Below are 16,968 nucleotides of genomic sequence, written 5' to 3' on the forward strand. Positions count from 1 at the left end.
CATCCTGGGCTGGCTCAGGAGCAGTGTGGGCAGCAGGACAAGGGAGGTTCTTCTGCCCCTGTGCTCAGCACTGCTCAGGCCACCCCTTGAGTGCTGTGTCCAGTTCTGGGCCCCTCAATTCAAGAGAGATGTTGAGGTGCTGGAAGGTGTTTGGAGAAGGGCAGCAAGGCTGGGGAGGGGCCTGGAGCAGAGCCCTGTGAGGAGAGGCTGAGGGAGCTGGGGGGGTGCAGCCTGCAGCAGAGGAGGCTCAGGGCAGAGCTCATTGCTGTCTGCAGCTGCCTGCAGGGAGGTTGTAGCCAGGTGGGGTTGGGCTCTGCTGCCAGGCACCCAGGGACAGAAGAAGGGGACACAGCCTCAAGCTGTGCCAGGGCAGGTCTAGGCTGGCTGTGAGGAGGAAGTTGTTGTCAGAGAGAGTGATTGGCATTGGAATGGGCTGCCCAGGGAGGTGGTGGAGTCTCTGTCCCTGGAGGTGTTGAGCACCCTGGGCTGGTGGGACGTGTCCCTGCCCGTGGCAGAGGGTTGTAACTGGATGATCTTGAAGGTCCCTTCCAACCCAACCCATTCTATGATCCACTTTTTAACATTGCTTTAATAGTGAGAATGGGGCACAGAGGTTGTCCAGAGTGGTCTCCCCTGGATGCCATCAGGAAGAGGTTCCAGGAGTTTGTTTCCTATCCTAAGCCCTGGCAAGCCCATGTTTCACTCTGTCCCACAGGATTAATCTAAAGGAGACCCTGAACACCACTGTAGTGACACACATGTAGTATAAGGGCCCTAAGCAGCCTGATCTGGAGCTCTGTTCAACCAAATGCTCTGGGTGGCTAAATTACATCATCTCTGATCTGAATACACCAGGGGCACACTTCCAAACACATCAGCCTCACGAGGCAGCCCTTTTCCTGGCCACAGAAGATGCTTCTCTGGAGGAGTTGTCAGTGCAAGGCATGGGTTAGCTCCTTCCCTAGGTCTGACAGTCGCTTCTGGTGCTGCTGGCAAAGTGGGGTCAGTGCAGTGTGCATGCATGCAGCAATTCTTGGGGCAAGGTGAGCTCCTAGGAGGTGCCCAGCACAGCCAGGATATTGATCAGGTAAAGCACAAGGCATGGCATCATAGAATCATACAAACATGGAATCAGGGAATCATAGAATCAGTCAGGGTTGGCAGGGAGCACAAGGAGCAGCCAGTTCCAACCCCCCTACCCTGCCCTAAAGCAGGCTGCCCACAGCCTCATTCAGCCTGGCCTTAAACACCTCCAGGCTTCCACCACCTCCCTGGGCAACCCCTTCCAGGCTCTCACCACCCTCATGCTGAACATCTTCCTAACATCCAGTCTGAACCTCCCCATTTCCAGCTTTGCTCCATCCCTCCCAGTCCTATCACTCCCTCGCAGCCTAAAACATCCCTCCCCAGCTTTCTTGCAGCCCCCTTCCGATACTGGAAGGCCACAGGAATGTCGCCAAGGGAGGGAAGTCTTCACATCATCTGCAATGGGAGCTGGACTGGACCCCAGAGGTCCTGCTGATACCACTTGGAGCAGGATCAGCTCATCTGAGTCGAGATCAGGTCAAGGGAGGTTCTTCTGCTGCTCTAGTCTGCCCTGGGGAGACCTTATCTTGAATGCTGCCTTCAGTTTTGGGCTCCCCAGTTGAAGAAGGACAGGAATCTGCTGAAGAGAGTCCAGCAGAGGGCTAAGAGGATGATGAGGGGACTGGAGCACTGCCTGAGGAGGAGAGGCTGAGGGACTTGGGGCTGCTTAGTCTGGAGAAGACTGAAAGGGCTGGGGGTCAGGAGAGGGGGGCAGGCTCTGCTCACTGCTCCCTGGGACAGGACAAGCAGCAATGGATGGAAGCTGCAGCACAGGAGGCTCCAGCTCAACACAAGGGGGAACTTCTTGCCTGGAAGGGTCCCAGAGCACTGGCACAGGCTGCCCAGAGAGGTTGTGGAGTCTCCTTCTCTGGAGCCTTTCTATGCCTGTCTGGATGTGTTCCTGTGTGACCTGAGCTACATTGTTTGGTCCTGCTCTGGCAGGATGAGCTCTTTGGGTCCCCTCCAACCCCTAACATCCTGTGAGCCTGTGATACTGGTTAGTGGTAAGGTTGGTTAAACACACACATGGCTGTGCTTTGCTGCAGCCCAGCTTGTCACCTGAGCCTCCCCTGCAGCTTGCCAGACTTGGATTAATCCCTGAGGGCTCACAGTGTCATTGGGAAGTAAATGTTTAGCAGTTTAGGAGTAGGGAAGTGAAGGCTGAGAGGTGATTTAGGTGGCAGCTAGCAGCAGCTTTGTTAGGTCTGCTCATCAACCTGCTCTTTGGTAATGCTGTTACACAGCAGAATCCGAAGCAAATGGTGTCCAAGAGGAATCTGGGAAGAGGAACCTGGCTCTCTGGGAAGCCCTCCCCAGAGAGGTTGTGGAGTCTCCTTCTCTGGAGACTTTCAAGACCTATCTGGATGTATCCTCTGTGACCTGAGCTAGATTGCTCTGGCAGGGGGGTTGGACTCCATGAGCTCTTTGGATCCCTTCCTACCCTTGACATCCTGTGAGCCTGGGAGTCCAACTAAGAAGAATCTAACTAAAAGGGGCTTTGAGTGGGACACCTCTCCCAAACCAGTGCCCCTCAGCCAGGATGTGATTTTATCCATCCTCCTGCACCAGCTCTGTCCTCCTGTCTGCACCCCAAGCACAGCTCCTAAACTGCAGTTCTGGGCACCCACAGCATTGGCCTCAGCCTGCAGTGACGCCAACGACTCTGCTGCTGCTGCCCTGTGCCAGTGAGACTTGCTTGCTTTGATGCCTTTTTGGGACGTGGGTGGTTGTTCTCCTGGTACTTGGCTGGGGCTGTCTGATGAGAGTTGGTGGGAACAAGTCACAGGAGGAAAAGAAAGGCAGAGGTGTTCCTGTGACAGAGCCTCATGTCTGATAGCACAGCTTATTCTTCCTGCCCCCCCTCCATGGGATGTAAAACTGCTTGTGGGAAGGTTTTTGTCAGACACAAATCATGCTTTTGAATGGCTTCTTTAAAGGACAAAGGGAACTTCACAATGCAAACCCCTCTGGCCTGTGGGGAGCTGCTGGTTTCTTCTAGCAAGGGAAGCCAAGCCTCATCCCTTCGGTTAGCACAGAAGGGCTCTGCTGTGCGCTCCACACTGAGCAGATGCGGCTGTGGATTATTTTCTCTCCCTCCATGAGGGAAATAGCCCAAGGCCTGGAAAAGCATTAGCAGGAAGAGCACAGCATCAGGAAACACGAAGGGCAGCCAGCCAGGACATGACTACACAGCCTTTAGCTGCCCAGCAATTGGGACATTGCTTTTTTGGGTGAAGGGATTCAATTCCCGCTTTGGGTTCCCAGCCAGATGCCTCCAGCTGGCAGAATGAGTGCTGAGCATCCCAGTGTGCACAGCCCAGCTGCTGCCTCTGCCTGGGGTTTCCTCCTTGTGTCAGGAGGCACCAGTGCTGTGGACATGGCAAGCATGGAGTGGGTTCAGTGCCACATCGTCTGTGCCACTTGCCGTGCCCGTTCGCCTGCCCAGTGCCTGCCTTCTGGACGGAGCAGTGGAGCTCAGCACTGCTGAGGTGGCATTACTCATCCCTGTGGAGTTAGTCCAGGTTTTCAGCTTGCTTGTGTAACTGAAAGGGCTTTTGCCTTTCAGCTGTGGCACACTGGTGGAACCGTGGGAGGATTTCAGCTTGGGAATCCAACAGGCAGAGAACTTAGCCCAGTGCTTGTGTTCTGCACTAAGCAGCTACACCAAAGCCTGCTTTTGCTCTAGAGGGGCATGAGCAGCAGACTGGAACTGCATCAGGGAGCAGCACAAGGATACTCTGAACTCCAGAATAAGCCCTAGGGTGGACTAGGCTATGCTGTAGCCTTGAAGGATGGGAATTCAAGTGGTGGAGGAGCTCATTCATCTCTTTCCCCCAAGCTTTCTGCCTTTGGTGCAAACGTGCTGGGCCGGTTTGGGCTGAATGAAGCAGAGTGAGTGAAGAAGGGTCCCAAACACTGCTTTAGCTCGTGGCAAAGTTGTTTGCAACCTGCTGGAGTAGCATATGTCAGGGGGAAATCTGTTGGCATTCATGCTCATCATCCTGGGGAGGGGCAGGGCTGAGTTTGTGGGCAGGAGTAGCAGCACCTATTACTGCTGCACACTGCTGCTCTGCTCTCCTCACAAGGCCCCTCCCCAGCCTTGCTGCCCTTCTCCAAACACCTTCCAGCACCTCAACATCTCTCTGCAATGGAGGAGCCCAGCACTGGACACAGCACTCCAGGGGTGGCCTGGGCAGTGCTGAGCACAGGGGCAGAAGAACCTTCCTTGTCCTGCTGCCCACACTACTCCTGAGCCAGCCCAGGATGCCATTGGCTCTGCTGCCCACCTGGGCACTGCTGCCTCCTCTGCAGCTCCTCTCTGCCAGCACCCCCAGCTCCCTCTCTGCCTGCCTGCTCTCAGCCACTCTGGCCCCAGCCTGTAGTGCTGCTTGGGGTTGTTGTGGCCAAAGTGTAGAACCCTGCCCTTGGCCTTGTTCAGTCTCATCCCATTGGCCTCTGCCCACCCATCCAGCCTGGCCAGGTCCCTCTGCAGGGCTCTGCTCCCCTCCACCAGCTCCAGAGCTGCTCCTAGCTTGGTGCCACTGCTGTGGAGGCAGGGAATTACCGTGGCCGAGTCAGGGATGTAAAGAAAAGTAGAGTTTTCCCAAAAACCTGCCCCCAAAGCTAGACACAGGAATGGGTTCAGTTTGGATTAGCAGATTCAGTTAGGTTGAGAAGATCTAGAAGGATCCCGCAGGCAGATTTGACTATTATGGCAGTCTGGAGTCAGAAGAGGCTACTGAACACAGCATTCCCCACACTAATGAGGCTGAGCCACAAGGTTTTACTCACAGGTGAGCCAGGCTGGCTGAAAGGGTGGCCCAGGTGGTTGTCCCCTCGCTGTCCTTCAGAAGCCCTCCGAGGGTCGTTGAGGCCTATTGAGCCTGCACAAAGGCAGTGCTCCAGGTGGGAGCCCTCCGAAGCAGGGAGGGTCCTGGCCCTCAGGAGCTTGTCCTTTGGAGCGCCAGGGGACCCCTTCTGCAGGGACTGCCCAGGCTGGGGGGAGCTCTAAGGCAGGGCCCCAAGGCGGGCAGCACCCAGCAGTGACACCCTGCCAGACACGGAGCGGAGCCGCCACAGCCTGGGCGGGAAGGGCGCAGCCAACCACAGCCTGGGCAGGAAGGGCGCAGCCAATCACAGCCTGGGCGGGAAGGGCACAGCCAATCACAGCCTGGGCGGGAAGGGCGCAGCCAATCACAGCCTGGGCGGGAAGGGCGCAGCCAACCACAGCCTGGGTGGGAAGGGCGCAGCCAATCACAGCCTGGGCGGGAAGGGCGCAGCCAACCACAGCCTGGGTGGGAAGGGCGCAGCCAATCACAGCCTGGGCGGGAAGGGCGCAGCCAATCACAGCCTGGGCGGGAAGGGCACAGCCAACCACAGCCTGGGCGGGAAGGGCACAGCCAATCACAGCCTGGGCGGGAAGGGCACAGCCAGCCACAGCCTGGGCGGGAAGGGCACAGCCAATCACAACCTGGGCGGGAAGGGCACAGCCAACCACAGCCTGGGCGGGAAGGGCACAGCCAACCACAGCCCGACCCAGCGCGGGCACTGCAGGGCACCCCTGGTGCCTAAGGGCTCTTTGCTCCCCCGCGGGCACTGCCAACTGTCCTTGAAATCAAACCCTTGCCCCCTTTCATAGCAACACAAACCTCAGATTTCATCTTCTCCTGGCCATAATCAGCTACATTTATTCCTTGGTGGGTACGAGACCCAAAACGCCTTCCTCCTCCACGCAGGCTCCAAATATGTCAGCTTCTTTTCTTAGGTGGTGATGAAAACAGGGGAGTGAATTACAGATTGCACCCTCCGGCAGGAGATGCAGTGCCTTGCCCACATCAGCCTCTAGCTGCTGTCTGCAGGTGAAGCAAGGGCTGCTGTCCCTTTCCTGGCAAGAAAAGCACTCCCAGAAAATCCCATTTCTGTCTTCTTCATTTCATGGGGTATTTTTTTAAAGCTGGTTGTTTTGTCCAGCTCTCAGAAGCACAAAGAAACCAAGTGGGGGAAAAAAAAAACCCTTGGAATCTGGCAGTAAGAGTGCAAGGCATGAAGGCACACAGCTTCCAAACCCAGAGAGCAAACAGAGCTGCAAGGGAATGGGGAAGCAAAAGGAAAGGAGAAAGAAAATGGAAAAGGAAAGGGAAAAGGAAAAGGAAAAGGAAAAGGAAAAGGAAAAGGAAAAGAAGAAAGGAAAATACAAAGAAAAAAAAGAAAAGAAAAAGGAAAAAGAGAAAGAAGAAAAAGAAGAAAAAGAAGAAAAAGAGAAAAAGAAGAAAGGGAAAGACAAAGAAGAAAAGAAAAAGAAGAAAAGAAAAAGAAGAAAAGAAAAAAGAAAGAAAAAGAAAAAATGGAAGAAAAAAAGAAGAAAAAAAAGAAAGAAAAATTAAAAATGGAAGAAAAAAGAAGAAAAGAAAAAGAAGAAAAGAAAAAAGAGAAAAAAAAGGGAAATTTGGAAGAAAAAAGAAGAAAAAAAGAAGAAAGGGAAAGATGAAGAAGAAAATAAAAAGAAGAAAAGAAAAAGGAAAGAAAAAGAAAAATGGGAGAAAAAAAGAAGAAAAGAAAAAGAAGAAAAGAAAAAGAAGAAAGGAAAAGACAAAGAAGAAAAGAAAAAGAAGAAAATAAAAAGAACTAAAAATAAAAGTGAAAGAAAAAATGGAAAAAAAAAGAAGAAAAGAAAAAGAGAAGAAAAAAGAGAAAGAAAAAGAAAAATTGGAAGAAAAAAGAAGAAAAAAAGAAGAAAGGGAAAGATGAAGAAGAAAGTAAAAAGAAGGAAAAAAAGAAAGAAAAAGAAAAATGGAAGAAAAAAAGAAGAAAAGAAAAAGAAGAAAGGAAAAAGAACTAAAAAGAAAAGTGAAATAAAAAATGGAAAAAAGAAGAAAAGAAAAAGAAGAAAAAGAAGAAAAGAAAAAAGAGAAAAAGAAAACAAAAGAAAAAAGAAGAAAAATAAAAATAATAAGAAAAAGGAAAAGGAAAAAGAAAAAAAGAAGAAAAAATTAAGAAACCGAAGAAAAAGAGAAAGAGAAAAAGGAAAATAAAGAAGAAAGAGAAAAGAAGTAAACAAAAAAAAAAAAAGAAGAAAAAAAGAAGGAAAGAAAGAGGAAGAGAAAGGAAAAAGAAAAAGAAGAAAAAAGACAAAGACAAGGAAGAAAAGAAAAAGAAGAAAAGGAAAAGAAGAAAAGGAAAAAGAGAAAGAAAAAGAAAAAGGGGAAAAAAAAAAAAAAACAAAGAAGAAAGGACCCAAAAATGAGCCTGCAAGAAGCTCTTTAATGATTCCATCTCCTTCAGGGGCTCTGCCCCCCGGCTCAGCCGGGCTGCCGTTTGAGCGGCGCAGCCGTGCGTGCTGGAGGCGAGCTCGGGCAGGGCTCTGCTAGAGGCAGAGAAGCTTCCTTCTGTTGTTGTCTTTGCTGGTTTGTCTTTGGCTGTGCGTTCAAAGAGCTGGTAGCAGATCGATCGTGGCCAGCGCCCCGGGCACAAGGGGCTCTGCGCTTGCAGAATGAGTCACCAGGATTTCATTTTCAGGCTGGCTGATGGCAGGGTTTAGGTTTCTGTTTGGATTCTAGAGGATGCTCCCAGAGGGCTGCTGAAGGGAAGAGGTTGGAAGAAGCGTTGGGAGGAAAGCAAAGAAAGGGCTGCCCAGAATCTGCCTTTCTGGCTTGCTGGAGGAAGGCCCTGGGTTGGTGTTGCTGTGGCACAGAGAACTGAAAGGACAGAGTCACAGAATCGAAGCCATTCAGGTTGGAAAAGCCTCTCAGGATCACCAAGTCCAACCCAGAACCCTCTTCTACAAGCACCACCCTACACCATGGCCCCAAGCACCACCCTAAACCATAGCTCCAAGCACCCCCCTAAACCATGGCCCCAGGCATCATCCTAAACCATAGCTCCAAACACCATCCTAAACCATAGCTCCAAGCACCATCCTAAACCATAGCTCCAAGCACCATCCTAAACCATAGCTCCAAACACCATCCTAAACCATAGCTCCAAACACCATCCTAAACCATAGCTCCAAACACCATCCTAAACCATAGCTCCAAGCACCATCCTAAACCATAGCTCCAAGCACCATCCTAAACCATAGCTCCAAGCACCATCCTAAACCATAGCTCCAAGCACCATCCTAAACCATAGCTCCAAGCACCATCCTAAACCATAGCTCCAAGCACCACATCCAAACGACTGTTGAACACCTCCAGGGTTGGTGACTCCATCACCCCCTGGGCAGCTCATGCCAGTGCCTGACCACTCTTGCTGGGAAAAGATTTTTTTCTTACTGTCCAGTCTGGAGAGGAGAAGGCTCCCAGGTGACCTTATTGTGACCTTTCAGTATCTTAAGGGGGCTGCAAGAAAGTTGGGGAGGGACTTTTTAGGCTATGAGGGGGTGATAGGACTGAGAGGAATGGAACAAAGCTGGAAATGGGGAGATTCAGGCTGGATGTTAGGAAGAAATTGTTCAGCATGAGGGTGGTGAGAGCCTGGCTGGGGCTGCCCAGGGAGGTGGTGGAAGCCTCATCCCTGGAGGTGTTTAAGGCCAGGCTGGATGCGGCTGTGGTCAGGCTGATCTAGTGTGAGGTGGCTCTGGCCGTGGCTGAACTGGCTGATCCTTGTGGTCCCTTCCAACGCTGCCTGATCCTATGATTCTAAAAGCTTCGTGGTGGTGCTTTCTGCCACTGCAAAGCCCTGCAGCCACGCTGCAGCCTGGGCAGTCTGTGTTTCAGGACACTCAACACTTCTAGAAGCTCCCCATTCCCTTCTGTGCTGTCTGAGGCTTTGCATCTTCCTCCAGTGCTTGCAAGTGGACACCTCTAAAGCCTGTGAGGGAAACTCCAGGCTCTGAAGTACCCCTGTGGCTGTTTGTGCTGAAGGTGGCCCTGCTGACAGCTGAGCTTTCTCTCACTGGGGAGCAGATACTTGGCTGTACATCCTCCTCTGGAATGAAGTCAGCAGCAGTCCTATGAAAGCTCCTTGTTGGCTGAGCTGTTGTCCCACAGGAAGGCTGCAGCAGGACTGAGAAGTGAAGGAATTCCTAAGCTGCTGCTAAGCAGTCAGAAGGAATTTGCAAGCCTCTGAAGTGTTAAATGCACCTTCTGAAACAACCTTTGCTGAGCTGTCAAAGGGGCTTAGCAGCAAGAGCTGCTTCTTGGATGAGTCCCTTGCTGCCCAGTGGTGTGGGGACCATTCTTCCCACAGATTAACTGGGAAGGAGAGGAGAGGGATGCCAGGTCAGATGGGCACTGCAGCACGACGAGGGAACAGGGAATGACACTTCCCTTGTGCTGAAACAGAGACCCTCATCCTCTAATGGCATCAATCTGCTGTCTGACCCTTCTGTCTGCAACATCCTCGGCTGTGTGGCTTGAGTGAGCAGGCAGGAATCCAGCCTGGTAGGTGCTTGGCTGGTAGGAGAGGCTGTGTCCTTGCTGCCCTTCTCCAAACACCTTCCAGCACCTCAACATCTCTCTGCAATGGAGGAGCCCAGCACTGGACACAGCGCTCAAGCTGTGGCCTGAGCAGTGCTGAGCACAGGGGCAGAAGAACCTCCCTTGTGCTGCTGCCCACACTGCTCCTGAGCCAGCCCAGGATGCCATTGGCTCTGCTGCCCACCTGGGCACTGCTGCCTCCTCTTCAGCTCCTCTCTCCCAGCACCCCCAGCTCCCTCTCTGCCTGGCTGCTCTCAGCCACTCTGTCCCCAGTCCTTGGCGTAAGGGAAGCTGAGTGCCCTGCAACTGCAACAAAGTCAGCCCTGGGGCTCTGCACAAAACTCAGCCCTTGCTGGGGAGCTGTTTCACTGTGCAAATCCTGCCTCTGCAGAAAGGTTTGGGCACAGATTCAGTCTCTGGAGCTGTCTGCAGCTTTGAGGGGCTGCTGCTGGAAAATGAGCTCCTTTAGAGCATGCATGGAATCAGAGAATGGTAGGGGTGGGAGGGTACCTCCAGAGATCACCTCTGCCCAAGCAGGATCACCCAGGGCAGGTCACACAGGAACACATCCAGGTGGGTTCCGAATGTCTGCAGAGCAGGAGACTCCACAACCTCTCTGGGCAGCCTGCTGCAGGGCTCCAGCACCCTCACAGCAAAGAAGTTTCTCCTCATGTTGAGGTGGAACCTGCTGGGTTCCAGCTTGTGCCCCTTGTTCTTTATCCTGTCACTGGGCACCACCAGAGCCTGGCACCTTCATCCTGACATCCACCCACCCCTCAGATATGTGTAGACATTGCTCAGATCCCCTCCCAGCCTTCTCCTCTCCAGACTAAACAGCCCCAGGGCTCTCAGCCTTTCTTCATAGCAGAGATGTTCAAGTCTTGCCTGCTCTGTCCTGGGTTCTTGCCAGCTTCCTTAAGGATACAGGAGAAGGCCAGGGATGAAGGATGCTCCTGAGCAGCCTTGCTGTATTACTGCAGCTTCAGAGAGCCCAGGGCTTGCTCTGTGCAGAAGCAGAGCAATCAGCTGCACTCCTGTTTCACTCTAGCTGGAGGGTGTCTGTGAAATCTGTGTCTGGAGCTGTGGCCTCAGCATCTTCTCCACTGGGTTTTGTGCCAGGGCAACGCTGTCTGCTTAGCAAGGGGCTTAGGAAGAGAGAAGTGATGCGTGGGGTGAGGCAAGGGATGGCAAATGTGCCTGGTTTCAAGTGCTCAGCAGGTAGCAAACGTCTGGGTGGGTCTGTCTTTGTCCTTCCTTGCACGGCAGGAAGCAGAGGAGCCAGTTGTAGGCATTGAGTTGTGTTTGACTCCATCTGGAATTTTGGAATGAAAGCAGATTCCAGGCTGTCTTCTCCCATATATAATGGTGATTAATAACCTAGCCTGGCTTCCTCTGGGTTTGATGTTTGGCTTATGTTAAGAGGTAGGGAGTATTGTTTGCTGAGATGACTTCAAGAGCTGTTGCATGGAGGGAGCAGAGAGACACCTCCTTCCCTCAGACACCCCTGGCAGGGGTTTGGTGCTTCTTGCTGCTCTGCAGAGCTGCAGAATGTTGCAGCAAACCTACTCCTTTCTCTCCTTTAGACTCTCTTCTTAAAAGAAACCAGATGAGGACAGGGCAGCAGCAGGGTCAAAAGTGGTCAGCATCCCCCTTCTGCCCTCCCTGCCTGAGGGCAGCGTGGTCAAACCACAGGCTGGGAGGAATTTTTAGTGGAAGGGGCCATGGATGGAGGAGACCTCCTCTGCTGTCAATCTGGGACAAAGGAGCAGTGGAAGGGGAGGGAAGGAGCCTCTGGAAGGAAGTTAGAGCTGTTCCATCCTGGTTCTTGACTGTGCAGCCAGTTTAGGTTCAACGAGACAGCAGACACAGTGTCTGAGACCAGTGTGGGCTCAGGACAAACTGTGTCTGCTTTGCTCCACCTGCATTACCCAGGACAGTAGCAAGTGGTGGGGACTGCTCTCACCTGTGTAAGGTGCTGAGCACATTTCCCACTGCAGAAGGCTGAGAAGAGATGATGCTGAGCATGCTGTGCTGCTTTGGCTCTCTGTCCCCTTTGTAAGGTACCTACAGGTTCCACGCTGCTGGCCTGAAGCCTTCCTCAGCACAGATTTAGACCTCAGCTTTGGGACCTTGGGGGCTTTCTGCTTGACTTTATCCTTCTTTCTCTTAGAAGCATGTCCCTGGGTGCAGACAGTCACTGTCTTTGTTCACCAGGGACACCAAAGCCTCAGGAGCACAGAGCTGCTGCACACTTTGATGGTTCCTTCAGGACTTAGAATCATAGAGCCACAGAATCAGTCAGGGTTGGAAGGGACCACAAGGAGCAGCCAGTTCCAACCCCCCTGCCATGGCCAGGGACACCCTACCCTAGAGCAGGCTGCCCACAGCCTCAGCCAGCCTGGCCTAAAACACCTCCAGGGATGAAGCTTCCACCACCTCCCTGGGCAACCCCTTCCAGGCTCTCACCACTCTCATGCTGAACAACTTCCTCCTCACCTCCAGGCTGAATCTCCCCACCCCTGGCACGATCAGAGCCTAGAGAATGGGCTTTGGTGGTCCTGAAGCAAACAGTCTCAAAGGCTGAGGAGCAGTGATGCTTATTTCTGTGTCACTTGGCATTGCTGCCAATTAACAGCACTGCCTGCAGCAGCAGAATGAGGCCACCAAGGTCCCAGAGCACACCTGAACTCCTCCATCACACCAACAGATGACAGCTTAATGCCCACCTCTTTTCCCAGCCCTTTGAAATCCATTCCTGACCAGATGTGATCCTTCTCCTAGGTAAATCCTCACCTCACACAGCAGCAGGAAGCTCCAAAGTGGGATGTGGGCATGCTTTAATGCCCACCTCTTTTCCTAGCCCTGTGAAATCCATTCCTGACCAGATGTGATCCTTCTCCTGGGTAAATCCCAACCCCACACAGTACCAGGAAGCTCCAAATGGGATATGGGAATCCCTCTTCCTGCCCACCACCACCACATATACCTTAGTCCCTTTGCTCTTTACTCCCCTGGGAATTCCTGGCTTCTTTCCCAATCACCACACACAATCAGTTAAGGGTTTCTTCTTCTTGTCATTGCAGGGCAACCATTGATGAAGTGGAAACAGATGTGGTGGAGATAGAAGCAAAGCTTGATAAGGTAAGGTGGGACAGCCTGGCACATGGGGTGGCAGAGGGACTGGAGTATGGCCCCCACCAAGTCTCCTCTAAGAAGTGAGCCCATCTCAGACTGCCCAGAAGCTGCTGTAGCCCACACTGGCCTTGTCAAGAGGATCATGTCTCACTCTGCTGCCAGGCAGCAGTCAAGCCTCCTTCCTGCAGCCAGAGGACCAAGGTCTGCTCTGAATCACTAAATCAGAGTGGTTGGGGTTAGAAGGGACCTTAAAGATCATCCAGTTCCAACCCCCTTGCCATGGGCAGGGACACCTTCTGCTAAACCAAGCTGCTCAAAGCCTTGTCCAGCCTGGCCTTGAGCACCTCTGCTCCTGGACCTCAAGGGCTCTGGCACTGCTTCTGCTGTGGCAGGCTTACAGAATCACAGAATGTTAAGGGCTGGAAGGGATCTCAAAAGATCATCGAGCCCCCCCTGGAGCAGGATCACCTAGGGCAGGTCACAGAGTCATAGAGTGGTATAGGTTGGAAGGACCTCAAGGATCATCCAGTTCCAGCCCCCTGCCATAGGCAGGCTCACAGGATGTCAAGGGTTGGAAGGGACACGAAGAGATCATTCAGTCCAATCCCCCTGCCAGAGCAGGACCACACAATCTAGCTCAGGGCACACAGGAACAGAGAAGGAGACTCCACAACCTCTCTGGGCAGCCTGTGCCAGGGCTCTGGGACCCTTCCAGGAGAGAAGTTCCCCCTTGTGTTGAGCTGGAACTTCCTGTGCTGCAGCTTCCATCCATTGCTGCTTGTCCTGTCCCAGGGAGCAGTGAGCAGAGCCTGTCCCCCCCTCCTGACCCCCAGCCCTCAGATAGTTATAGACATTGATTCAATCCCCTCTCAGTCTTCTCTTCTCCAGCCTAAGCAGCCCCAGGTCCCTCAGCCTCTCCTCATCAGGCAATGCCCCAGTCCCCTCATCATCCTCCTTAGCCCTCTGCTGGTCTCTTTCCAGCAGTTCCCTGTCTCTCTTCAACTGGGGAGCCCCAAACTGAAGGCAGTACTCAAGATAAGGTCTCACTATGGCAGAGTAGAGATTGAGGAGGATCTGCTGGACACACTCTGCTTAATGCACCCCAGGATCCCATTGGCCTTCTTGGCCTCCAGGGCACAGAGCTGCCCCACATAGAATCATAGAATCAGGCAGGTTGGAAGCGAGCTCCAAGCTCAGCCAGCCCAACCTAGCACCCAGCCCTGCCCAACCAACCAGACCATGGCACTAAGTGCCCCAGCCAGGCTTGGCTGCAACACCTCCAGGCACAGCCACTCCACCACCTCCCTGGGCAGCCCATTCCAATGCCAATCACTCTGACAACAACTTCCTAACAACATCCAGCCTCAACCTGCCCTGGCACAACTGGAGGCTGTGTCCCTTTGTTCTGTTGCTGGCTGCCTGGCAGATAGAACCACAGAATGGTTTAGGTCAGGCTGTGTCCTCTCTCCACCACCTTGCTGGTGATGCTAAGCTGTGTGGAGTAGGAACTGTTCCATGTCCCCGTGGGAAGGGCACCACTGTGTCAGCTCAGGGATGTCAGGAGGCACTTGGCAGGCCAGGCTGAGGCTGGTGGTGGTGGCTGCTGTCTGCTGTTCTGCCTAGCTGTGCACCACAGCTGTAATCTGACATTGGAAATATCCTCTCAGGGACCAATTTGGCTGTGCTGCTGGTGATGCTTCACATCCACTTGGTAGTTTGGATCTCAGTCAGAGGCTTTATGATGGGAGGCAGCTTTTCCATGCTCACCCCTCCTGGTGTCTGAGAGAGACATCAGCCAAGCCATGCCTAAACCAGAACAGAGAGCAAGGAAGGAGCCAGGAGAACTGCTGCCTTTTTATCTGTGAGGCTTCCCAAAGCTAGTGAGGGAGAAAGCTCTTGCAGCTGATGGGGAAATGGCCTTTGCTGGAGTCACCAGCCCCAGGCAGTGCTGTGACCTACAAAACCTATTTACTTAGCAAGCTGCCTGCAGTGGTTATCTGCACCAGCTAACTAGTCTGGCTGGTGAGAGCTGCAGAGGGATTTGTCTGCTCTCCTCTAAGCCCTAAAGACCAAGCCTGGGGTGAGACTTGCTCTGATTTTGCCCCTGCTGCCTTCAGACAGAGCCCTTGGTGTGCCAGGAGCAGTCCTGGAGCAAGGAGGTGGTCTGGAAGTGCAGGAGCTCCTCAGGGCTCTCACCTTTGTGTTGCTTTGCTGCAAACTGATTTGAGCTCCTTCAGCTGAGGAGGGCATGAAAACAATACTCTGGGGTAGTTAGGGTCTCTAACAGTGCCAGGGGAGGTTTGGGTTGGATATCAGGCAAAATTTCTGTACTGAGAGAGTGGTCAGGCATTGGCACAGGCTGCCCAGGGAGGTGCTGGGGTCATCATCCCTGGAGGTGGGCATGGCACCTGGGGACAGGGTTTGATGGCAGTGGTGGGGCTGGGTTGGACTGGATGATCTTAGAAGGCTTTCCCAACCCAGACAGTCCTGTGTCTGCCCTGACAGCAGTTCTAGGGGTGGAGATTTCATGCTGAGGCCATGCCTCCATCTGCTGCAGAGGTGCCCTGGTGACCTGTCATGCTTGGGCACTGCCAGCAGCAGGGTCACAGGCCTGGGTCTGTTGCAGTGGGGTTGGACTTAGATGATCTTATGAGGAGAGACTGAGGGAGTTGAGGCTGTTCAGTCTGGAGAGGGGAAGGCTCCCAGGTGACCTTCTTATGGCCTTTCAGTATCTGAAGGGGGCTACAAGAAAGCTGGTAAGGGACCTTTTAGGCTGTGAGGGAGTGATAGGACTGAGGGAAATGGAACAAAGCTGGAGGTGGGGAGATTCAGACTGCATGTTAGGAGGAAGTTGTTCAGCATGAGGGTGGTGAGAGCCTGGCAGGGGTTGCCCAGGGAGGTGGTGGAAGCCTCATCCCTGGAGGTGTTTAAGGCCAGGCTGGAGGAGGCTGTGAGCAGCCTGATCTAGTGTGAGGTGTCCCTGGGCATGGCAGGGGAGGTTGGCACTGGCTTCTCCTTGTGGTCCCTTCCAGCCCTGCCTGATCCTGTGACACAGCCTCTGCCAGCAGGGTTTGCTGGGGGCTGTGCTAGCAGCCGCCACGTTGCAGAGCTGCTTTGGGTTTCCTTTCCAGAGGATCTGTCCAAAGCCCTGGTGTTAAGTCTGGCCTCCAGATGTGACAGGAGCTGCAGCTGTTTGTTTTTTCTTCCCTGGGCTTGGATGGGAGAGCAGCAGTTTGTTAGCATCCAGTGCTGTTCTGTCAGACTACGTGGCCAGGAGTGGATGTGAGCGTGGAAGAGTAGAGCTTGTGTGGAGCTGCACTGTCTGTGCCTCTGTGTGTCCATGCAGCAGACAGACACACTGCAGGGCTGAGAGGGGCTTGTTGCAAAGGCAGGCACTGACTGATGGCTTCAAACTGGTAGAAGTTGGGCTTGGGTCAGACATTAGGAAGAAATTCTTCCCCAGGAGGTTGGGGAAGCACCACAACAGGTGGCCCAGGGATGTTGTGGAGGCTCCAAGCCTGGAAGTGTTCAGATCCAAGCTGGATGGGGCCTTGAGCAACCTGGGCTTGTAAGAGGTGTCCCTGCTGATGGCAGGGGGGTTGGAACTGGGTGATCTCCTTTTATGATCAGGTTCCCTGCCTGGTGAATGTGGGGCAGGCTGTGGATGGAGTCTACTTGGACTTCAGCAAAGCCTTTGACACCATCTGCCACAGCAAGCTCCTGGCACAGCTGGCAGCTCCTGGCTTGGACAGAGGCACTCTGGTGTGGGTCAAGAACTGGCTGGAGGGCTGGGCCCAGAGAGTGGTGGTGAAAGGTGCCACATCCAGTTGGCAGCTGGCACTAGTGGTGTGCCCCAGGGATCAGTGCTGGGCACAGTCCTGTTCAGTATCTTTACTGATGATCTGGAGCAGGGGTTTGAGTCCAGCAGCAGTGAGTTTGCAGCTGACACCAAGCTAGGAGCAGCTGTGGAGCTGTTGGAGGGTAGCAGAGCTCTGCAGAGAGCCCTGGCCAGTCAAGCTGGGCAGCCTGGTTCCTCTTCTTGCAGTCCTGATGCCTCAGGATGGAATGAACAAGAAACCCTCTGGAAGAAAAGTAACATGGGTTGCCCTGATTGATCTGTCTTGAGGGGACAGCCTGGTTGTGAAGTGACAAGGGGGATGCTGACTTGGTGACACACCCTGAGAGGTCCATCCCTGCCTCTCCACCTGCGGCAAAGGCTGCTGGTTGCAGCCACGGCAGGAAGGCGAAGGACAGCCTGTTCTGGGGCTGTGCTGTGGGTGCAGACCCAGACCAGCTGGCTGTGGTCAGCTCCCTGCCCACTCAGCCCTCT

At 53.3% G+C, this 16,968-nt stretch overlaps 1 protein-coding gene across 1 annotated transcript in view; it reads left to right on the forward strand.

Moving 5' to 3' along the window:
• The window catches only part of ACAP3 (ArfGAP with coiled-coil, ankyrin repeat and PH domains 3), a 109,262-nt gene that overhangs the window by 40,614 nt on the left and 51,680 nt on the right, over nucleotides 1–16,968 (forward strand). The window contains exon 2 of the mRNA XM_064171703.1: nucleotides 12,587–12,644. Coding sequence (XP_064027773.1) covers nucleotides 12,587–12,644 — 58 coding nt within the window. The remainder of the gene's footprint in view (nucleotides 1–12,586; nucleotides 12,645–16,968) is intronic.

This window comes from Pogoniulus pusillus, chromosome 36, assembly GCF_015220805.1.
Source record: "Pogoniulus pusillus isolate bPogPus1 chromosome 36, bPogPus1.pri, whole genome shotgun sequence".
Lineage (NCBI taxonomy): Eukaryota > Metazoa > Chordata > Aves > Piciformes > Lybiidae > Pogoniulus > Pogoniulus pusillus.